The 10291-nt window shown below is 36.9% G+C and overlaps 1 protein-coding gene across 1 annotated transcript; it reads right to left on the reverse strand.

Moving 5' to 3' along the window:
* Positions 1-4151: 4151 nt before the first annotated feature.
* LOC126821300 (uncharacterized) lies at positions 4152-9551 on the reverse strand. Its single transcript, XM_050549703.2, has 5 exons — positions 9413-9551; positions 6502-6604; positions 5657-5788; positions 4519-5378; positions 4152-4172 (listed from the first exon to the last, which is right to left on the reverse strand). Exons 1-5 carry the CDS (start codon positions 9431-9433, stop codon positions 4152-4154), a joined length of 1137 nt encoding a protein of 378 aa, XP_050405660.1. The 5' UTR covers positions 9434-9551.
* Between the last annotated feature and the right edge of the window lie 740 nt (positions 9552-10291).

Below are 10291 nucleotides of genomic sequence, written 5' to 3' on the forward strand. Positions count from 1 at the left end.
CCTTGATAAAGTATAATGAAATAAAACTTTACACACATTAAAAACAATATCTCACATTAAAACAAATGTGAACATGAAACATACTCCTCATTAATAGCCATCACAACCATACTTAGAATGACAATCAAAAACATACACATCACTATTGACATCAATATACTCATCATTAATGATATAAAAAACATACTTATAACATGAACAAATGCTTATCACTAATGACATCATCATTACTCATCACTAAGACATCACAAACATACTTGTAACTAATGATTTCACAAAAATGTTTATCACTTTAGGCCACGATAATGATATGGAGGGGTGTAACGGCACTAAAAATGTTAATTGCAAAAATTGTAAAAATTTCTTTAATCGGATACCTCTCCACATTCAAGGAAGGCCTCGTACCTCGCTACATCGGACGCAAATTTAAGAACTTGATCATTGACACAGGTCTTTTTCTTCAACTTTTTGGGAGTGTTCTCATTTTTAAACTTCAATATGAACCTGTAATAGACAACTATAAATTATAAGTACCTTTCACAATGATTATGTACTGGCACAGTTCATAGAGCACTGTAATAATCTAGTCTACATGTAAATTAAAGTTGTGGCAGGCAAAGAACCCAAACGTTTTTGTATCTATTCAGAACCCTTTGACATATTCATACTTATGCCTGGACAAATAGGCTCTTGGTGTAGGACTAAAGAGAATTGTGCATGTGATCTACGATCCATCAATTATGAATAGGGTTCAAAATAGATATACATTGTAGACCTCCATATACCGGAGAGATCAAGTAACCTAGTATATTCAGTGCAGATAATGGGGATTTTCATATTTTGTAGATTTCTGTAGCCAATTGTGGCATATTTTCATAAACAATATTCCCTTTAAACACTGTCAATAACAGGGGTGATTTAACCAAATGTATAAATTTATTAGTGGACTGTTGAAGTAGGTTTTGGAGAGGATATGTATCCAATTGGAATCGCAACGAACATCAACAGAACACCAGTTCGTAAATACTGATGGATGGTCTCAAATCAAATGACTGGTAAAACATCACCCTATTTGATAGGAATGTTTTGAAAGCTGTTCGTTGGACAAATATGCAAAAATCTGTCAAATGCCAGAGTTGGATATCGAGTTTTCTGAAGATTTCCCAGTGAAATATATTGAGAAATAAAGTAACAAATGGATACCAAACGATGCAAAGAATGGGGTTCACAGTCACACACTTCAAATAGCACCATTTCCTTTTTCAACTTTAAAAAATCCTGCAAATCACTATATTTTTTTTTTCAAATGTGAAAGCTAAAATGATTCTATGGTGGCTGATTTCCACTTCGTGTCTTTGGTTCTTCGTTTTTTTCAATAATACTAAAATGGAAAGTCAAGATACAAAGTCGTCTGATTGGAAGCGAAGACGCTAAGTGGTCGAAATCAGCCACCATGAGATTCACTCAAGTACCATAACTTTACATACCTTTGGAAAGCATCCATGGTATTGATAACTTTTTTCGGAAAGCAAATATTGAAAATAACAAGCCAACAGTGAGGCTGATGTCCCCCGCCGAAATAGGAAAATAATTAGAGGACACATATAAATTTATCACAAATTATCTTTTACAAAGTATTGAACAATCAAACAGTATATCTTTACTTATAGTCTAACAATCAAAGTAGGAGAGTTATTGTTTTCCAAAGTCTCGACCAATCAAATTGCGTATCGCTCTGCTTACCCTGAGCAGAAAATGCTCATTATCAAACTTAGTCAAGGTATTACTGTAATGAAACTATACACCAAGTTTCATCAATCTCACTTAATTAGAACTAAAGTTATCGTGTCCCAAAGCATCAACCAATCAAATTGCTTATCTCTGCTTACCCTAAGCGGAAAATGCTCATCTTCGAACTCCATCAAGGCATTGACCTAATCAACACATACACCAAGTTTGAACATTCTAGCTCAATTAGGAAGAGAGTTATCGTGCCCCAAAGTATCAACCAATCAAATTGCTGCTTACCCTGAGCAGAAAATGCTCATTATCAAACTTAGTCAAGGTATTACTGTCATGAAACTATACACCAAGTTTCATCAATCTCACTTAATTAGAACTAAAGTTATCGTGTCCCAAAGCATCAACCAATCAAATTGCTTATCTCTGCTTACCCTAAGCGGAAAATGCTCATTTTCGAACTCCATCAAGGCATTGACCTAATCAACACATACACCAAGTTTGAACATTCTAGCTCAATTAGGAAGAGAGTTATCGTGCCCCAAAGTATCAACCAATCAAATTGCTTATCTCTGCTTACCCTAAGCGGAAAATGCTCATCTTCGAACTCCATCGAGGCATTGACCTAATAAACACATACACCAAGTTTGAACATTCTAGCTCAATTAAAAGTTATCGTGTCCCAAAGCATCAACCAATCAAATTGCTTATCTCTGCTTACCCTAAGCGGAAAATGCTCATCTTCGAACTCCATCAAGGCATTGACCCAATCAACACATACACCAAGTTTGAACATTCTAGCCCAATTAGGAAGAGAGTTATCGTGTCCCAAAGCATCAACCAATCAAATTGCTTATCTCTGCTTACCCTAAGCGGAAAATGCTCATCTTCGAACTCCATCAAGGCATTGACCTAATAAACACATACACCAAGTTTGAACATTCTAGCTCAATTAGGAAGAGAGTTATTGTGTCCCAAAAAGTGTGACGGACAGACAGACGGACGGACGGACAGACGGACAGACAGACGGACGAACCCATTTTAATAGTCCCCTGCTTTCTTCGAAAGGCGGGGGACAAAAAAGGCTGCAAATTGCATGGCCATTGCCACTGAAAGTGATGTAATATCTGTAGTGACGGGTTCTTTATCCACAACTATCACATATTTAGAAGTATGAAATATAGATGGCCCTAGAAAATACAATGTAGAAAAATCCTAGCATTTGTTCAATCTATCACATGGGGCTCGGTGTGGTCGAAAGGTTAGGACGCTTCCCCCTCTTGCTGAAGGTCACGGGTTTGCATCCCGACGAGGTCGGGGTCAACCTTGTGAATTTTTCAGACTGGGTTCCCTCTTGCCAGGTGAGGGCTGACATGGAGAAGCGTTATAGTCCATCGGAGACGACGATAAACTGAGTCCCGTGTTCATTTGATAGATCACGTAGGAGACACCTCAGCAGTTAAAATCGGTTGTAAGAGTAGGCCATGTGCCGCTGCCTTGGCAAAATTCACCCTCATTGCACACACTTGGCATATACTCGTCTCTAATTAGCCTTACAGTGCACAAAAATGGGACGTTAAACTCTATTTCATTTCATTTCAATCTATCACATACTGTGAGCATGAAGTTTGAATGTGTAGAGCTGACCATATGTTTTAAATGCTAATCAAAATCTCCCCAGCCAAATTTAAAAGCATACATAGGCATTTACAGTCTGTATATTGGTGCTACAAGAAGATGTAGAACTTAGATAGGACTCTTCACTCGGACATACTAGACCCAACAATGACAAATATGACATCACGTCATGGCAGAAATCTGGTGAGTGAAAGTGTAGTGGAAGAGTTGATCAAAAATGTTTTGAGTTCATGAGCTCATAAAATCAAAATTTCATGTAATTTCAAATGAACCAGCAAATGAAATATGGGGTTTAACGTTCTACTTTTATGCACTTATTTCAGTCGGTGACAACTCCTCGCCATTTTCAAACTGTCTGAGCATCTCTAATTAGCCTTAACAGTACATAAAAATGGGACGTCAAAACTCCATTTCATTTCTTTAACGTGCGTCCTGATGCAGTAGACAGGAACTTGGTTTTTCGCTTCATCCGAATGACATATGCTATTCCTTGCCAGCCCCTAGGGTCTGTGCCACTGACAAGGGCAAGCCGGTTTGGAAAATCCGGATGACCTCCTGGTTAGCGAGCAAGGACCATACTGAGCCAGCGAAGCCCATGACAAATTTGATAATTACTTCGAGAAACATTCTGCTGAGATAAGACGTAACATATTTTATGACAATATCAATACTTACCAATACCAACTATGCATGGTGTGCACGGAAGTTTATCTGTCTTCAATGAATCCTAAATAAAACGAAGTTAAATTTTAGACAGAAAAATACTGAATATACTAAATTGTAATTGCACGAATCTATTAATTATATATTACTTCTTCATGTTATCATCATATTAGCGTGTATATAGGGATATAAGTCTTCAACATAGTCGCTTTAATAAAACAAAAAAATAATCAACAGTTGTACATTAGATCTTCTACACACCTATTTATGAACAAAATCAGTTAAATGCCCTAGGTGTTAGCATGTTTACAGAAACCCATAATAATTTTGGGATAAGGACAATAACTCTGCAAGTTACTTTTGAAATGTGACCAACTGGATCATCTGGATATAAACTTATACACCAAGTAGAAGTTGGAAGTTTATAAATGTATGCCAATACATACCGATTTGAAAAAGCTGTATAGTATAACATACCTGACATACTATCAATTCCTTAAGATCCTCTTTAAAAACCTGGGTCAACATCTGATATGTCCAGGTTATATCTGGCTGTTCCTGCAGATTTTGTATTTCTGAAAGATTACAGGTCTTCTGGGCAACAAGATAATTATAGATTCGCACACTTTGTATTTCTCCGATTCCATTGAACAACTTCAGTAAATTAACACTGGTTAACATTTCGAAGTGTTTAAAAAAGTAATCACTTTGAAATATAAATGGCCAACTTGCTTTAACCATGCATATGGTTGTATCTTTGTCGATGAAATCTATTCTTTGTGCCTGATATGTGGATATCATTGTTTCACGAACTTTCTGTTTTTCCACATCAGTCAGTTTATCTTTTAAAAACAAATCCTTAAGTTCATTTTGATTAAATGACTCTGAATTTATGACTTCAATGTCTAAGCGTGGTTTCTTGGATTTTTCACAAGATTCTGGTCGGTTTTCGTTGTCTTTTTTCGCTTCTAAAGCTAACATCAGTTCTTCGATACCGTCAGTCAAAATCGTTCCGTCCATCCGTTTTTCGAAACATCTTGGATGTCTTCGTACAACTTTTGCCGCCACTTCTCTCAGGATTTTCCTCGAGATTCTTTGATTGGTTTGTTTTATCTCATCCCACAATATTTTTATTAACAAACATCGTTGTTTTCGCGTTATTAGCTCTTCCTCTTCAAATGCCTGATTAAGACTCGACGGAATCTTATTCCATGGAATTTGTATGGTGGCTTGAGTCCCAGTCTCCAACGGAGAGATACAGCTCCTGGAACTTATTGACGACGTTGGCGATTGTAGAGGTGATTGTAGACTAAATTCAGTTGATGCTTTAGATTCACCTGAAATAAAACAATCTTATGAATTTGACAGAAGCAAATGAGATAAGCGTTATTGTGTCCATGAACACGTAAGAAAATCATAATCTTTTTTGCAATTTTACTCCACAGCATTCACGTTAGACCCATAAAGAACTTCTATGCAAAGAATCAGAATCCTAACATCATTCTTAAGCGAATGGTAAGCCATCACAAAACTTTAACCAATGCACTGACTGACAGACGGGCACAAAACCTATAGTCCCCTTGGATTCACCGGTAGGGGACTAAAAACTACTTACATTCAGTACGATCCCTTGCATTAAGTTGGTCTACAGATTTAACAATTGCGTTGAAGTACACATTATCGACCTCTGTATTATCACTGGTAGTGATCTCTATGTTATTTTCAGGGATGTTAAACTTTTCACTCACTGAAAATACAAATATAAATAGAAAATATGTTGTTAGTGTGTATACAAATATGTAATGGAATGTATTTCATCATTACTGAACCGAGCGTCAACTGTAAAGCAGGACTAGAACCACAAATAATTCAGCAATTTGAACGAGGACATCGAGTTTGCAAATTCAGCAGGTTTATAAGGACAGATGTCATGTTACTCCTCGTCTTCTGAATACTCTTGTACACGGTATTCTAACAATTGTACACATTAGGAGTTTTAGGACGAAATATAGATGACTGTACTGGATTCAAACAAACCGATATAGACTTGCCGCTCACAGTGGTGGTGCCAGGGTTAGCATATCATAAGTTGACCTTGTGAATTTTTTCAGGTGAGTGTTGACAAGAAAAATTGTTCTAGTCCATCGGAGGGGACAAAAAATGGGATTGTGTTCATTGGCAAATTCACCCTCCTTGGCAAAAAAAGGCCCATCTGAGATATTAACTTGACACGACAAATTAACTCGCACACAAGACAACAACCCGAGACTAGCGTTTCATTATGCACAGCATGTTAAGAGATCTCAACAGTTGAAAATCGGTAGTAAGCATATTCACCCTTATTGCCCATGCCATATTTCATTTAGCCTAAACATTCATTTGCATTTGAAATAATGAAGTGTTTCTGGCAAATTGAATTGACGTTTTGTAATTTTGGTGGAAACAGTTTTTTCAACTTACCATTCTTCAAAAATTCATCATAAGTGTTCCCATCACAATGCACTGCCACCTTGCGACCGTTACAGGTCACTTTAATGAAGTGTGAAATATCCATGCTGAAACACTAGAAATTAACCACATACACCTGTTTATGATCTTATTGGTACAGTGTGTTTTAATACTATGCAAGTGACCCCAAATGCCAAATAAGTAGGTAATGGATAATAATTAAATATTTCATGAGTAAATTTTAGCAGTTTAAAGCAGTTGACGTTTATTGGTTCCAATTTATGAACTCCAAACTTAGGAAGGCGAATGGCCTCAAACATTTCAACAATGCAATACGGTTCATTGTCTTTCACTAAATGAAGAACTATTTTCCCAATTTGGAAACGGTCAGAAGTATCTAATAGTATAAGATGGTCATTCTTGGAGTAGGTAATACCCCTGTAAACAATGCTGTCACAGACTAGAGATCTTTCTATATTCATTTCGCTGTTTTTAATACTTTCTTGTACAGTACTATTAAAATTCTCTAACTTAAACGGGATTGAATTATGTATAAAAAGTTCACTGTCAAATAGACAACCACTAGAATAATATGCTTGCAAATATTGCTGTTGTTCAGATAGGGTGTATCCTATATTTTTGAAATATTGAAACCTTCTTACACAACGCTTGAAATAAGTATGTTTTGATTCCATTCGCATTGTCCAAACTCTAATCAGAGGACCATATTGCAAGGTCAGCAACGGGTAATGTTGAACATAATGATGTTTTGGCTTTAAGGTTACTGCTGGAAACAAACGTTTACGTTCACTCATATAAATTACAATCAATTCCTCCATATAACTGATTTGTCCCAAACTGATAGATGGAGATCAAAGATAAAGAACCATTTCCTGGAGTGATAGTAATAGATTCCACACACTGTCTGTTCTGTCACGGATATTTGTTCCAAATAGCATAGGGAAAAGTCTCAACAGACACCAAATTTGCATTGCATTTCCGGGCAATTTGGTCTTGTTAGGTTTCAATATACAAGGCTTATCAACTGCATCATTCAATTTAAATGGAAATTTTTTAATAAGACTATTCATGTAATCATATGTCAACCATTTAACTTTGACAAAATAATCAATTATAAGCTGCAAGTCATAAGCAACCACTCCTTCAAATAGGTCATGTGCAATACAAGGAGGAAAGCCAGAACATACATGAAAGTGAGATAATTTATTCAAGACAGAATCTTTTTTAATCCCTTTATAAGTTTTTATATCAGGATGATCTTTCAGATGTTTCAGGCAATCCTTGTAATTTTGTACAGTTCTTGGTTCTTTAGGTAAATTATCTTTATCACTCTTTGCATGCAGACAAAATCGACACCAATATTCACCTGAAAAGTTTTCCACAAATCCACCCAAGTAATGTGAACCTAAATTATCCCCCAAACAAGATATTACTGTACCAAATAAAGGACCAGTTATTCCATTGATGTTCAGGAACCCTACATTCTCAAACCGTTTACAATCAGTAATGAAATTTTTGAACACCACTTCAGCACCAAATTCAGATAAATCCTTGTCACGACACAGTGCAACAAGCTGAATTGTATCAATTTTAGATCTATTCCATGGATGAAAGTTACCTAAGGTGAAATAAATACCAATCATCTTATGTTTTGTTTTTGCTGCACCTATTGGATTCACTATTTCAAACGCATCTTGATAGAGCAGAATTTGTATACGAGAATTATCCTGAAAAAAGGCATTGTTTTTTTAAATGTGTGCCGTCATGAATATCATGCAACTCATTGCTATTAAAATTTATAATTGGATTATTGTACTGATCTAAAACCGAACTGTCTTGAAAGAGAGAGGCAATGGGTTTTTCCAAAGGCACATAGTAACTATGCACGGAGCCTTCAATATTTTGACCAATTTTGCACTTTACTGGAGGAACATGTCTAAATTTTGATTTGTAATAAATATTTCTTCTGTAAGTTGAACGAAAGGGACAGTCCTCAAGGTTGGTTGCGTGCAAAAACAGATTATGATCTTGAATTTCCTCCAGCAACTGTTCTGCCACATCATTGGAGAGTCCTTGATCGACCAGTTTCCTTTTTAACATTTTTCTCATATATTTCCAACCTAAAGAATACAGATTGCCAATTTCTTCGACTATGAACTGAATTGTGGACTGAGGGATTAATTGCTTAGCTTGTAATTTTAAGTAAAATAAAGCAAAGCTGGTCATGAAATTACTTTCATAATCTTCTACACTAATATCTTCATCATTTTCATCTGCTATGGTATCGTATTCATCGATATCGATATTGTCAACAGACCCCTCCTGGTCAACATCATCTAACTGATAATTGTCAACTGCAGAATACTCTGAATCAGAAGTAATATTGTCATCAACACTTTGTCGATTGAAGCTGTCCTTTGTCCAATTGTGATGTTTTCGTGTCAAATGAGAAGAAAATGAGGACTTTATTTTGAACAAACTTTTACACGGAGATATTGGACAGCATATTTGATCTCCTTTAACCAAATGTGTTTTTAAATGGGCAATCAAAGATGGTGGGCTATCAGAAGCCTCTTGACGGCCAGCCACGGAGCATTTATATTGTGACGAATTTGGAGAAGACAATGCTGGCAACCTTGATAATCTGAGACTTTTTTGGTGTTTGGTGTGATATCTAGACATATGAGTGTGCAATGCATTGTATGTCTTGCAAAATTTACCACAAGAAGTTAGAGCACATGGAAATTTGACGTTTGCAGCATTTCTGTGAAATGCATAATGCCGACAATAAGACTTTATTGACGTACATTTGTGTTTACAAACGTGACATTCATACATTTTTTAAGCATTAGCGTACAGTGTGACACATATAGTACATGAACTTACACTGGGTAAAATTTACTTCAATCAATGAATTTTTCATTCAATAAACGTTCCATTCAACTATTTCAGTACCGGTATTCGTTTTAATGGCGCCAGCAAAATGTCGTCTTTTCCCAGAATCCTTTAGTGAGTTCCACGAGGGGAGAACGCTAGATCGAAGCCGGTCCTTAGCATTTTATGACGTCATATGAGGATTGTGGGTTAAGATAAGGGTTATGGTAAGGGCTAGGACCTGCAGATTTCGTCAGTCTCGAGATGTAGACAGGGCTAGCCCTCACCCTAACCCTGGGCCAAGCCTAACCCTTACCCTAACCCATAATCCACATATGACGTCATAAAATGCTAAGGACCGGCTTCGATCTAGCGTTCTCCCCCACGAGGTTACAAGACTCCATCACCCAGCGCAATGTTAAAGTTTGAACCAGAACAATTAAGAGCTAAATGAACTAGTCTAGTATGTAGTCTCGGGATGTCAGCTGTTTCGTAACCTGGCTGTTTCGTACTTAGTTCATTCGTACCTCACGCGAGCTGTTTCGTACCTTCGGAAATTTCAAGTTTTACACGTACTTAAACTTAAGCTTCCTCACATGAGCTGTTTCGTACCTTCGTTGATTTAAACTTTTACAATGCACTTAAGCTTAACCCTCCTCCTTTTGCACCCGGGCTTGGGACCGCCATTGTGCAACAGGAGCGGCAGTTGGGCCGTAAACAAACGCGCATCTTCTTAACAGGGAGCTGGCTGATATCTGGTTCTGTGCGTATTCCCCCCGCAGGCTAAAAATACGATCCTGGTCTAGAGTGTCAATACGTTGATATCTTTTTAACTTCCCCTCTGACACAAGCTTTATCTGTAACGGCAATATCGATGCTTCTTTATGCAGCAATAGAGCAGGTAAAA

Source organism: Patella vulgata, chromosome 5, assembly GCF_932274485.2.
Source record: "Patella vulgata chromosome 5, xgPatVulg1.2, whole genome shotgun sequence".
Classification (NCBI taxonomy): Eukaryota; Metazoa; Mollusca; class Gastropoda; family Patellidae; genus Patella; species Patella vulgata.

What these genes read in the sequence shown, in the direction of transcription:
- LOC126821300 (XM_050549703.2), bottom strand. Translation starts at nt 9,433, where the DNA reads ATGAAAAATTCATTGATTGAA. An exon ending in TGAAAAATTCATTGATTGAA is followed by an intron (nt 6,605 to 9,412) that starts GTAAATTTTACC and finishes GTTAATTTCTAG; the next exon opens with TGTTTCAGCATGGATATTTC. An exon ending in TGATGAATTTTTGAAGAATG is followed by an intron (nt 5,789 to 6,501) that starts GTAAGTTGAAAA and finishes TTGTATTTTCAG; the next exon opens with TGAGTGAAAAGTTTAACATC.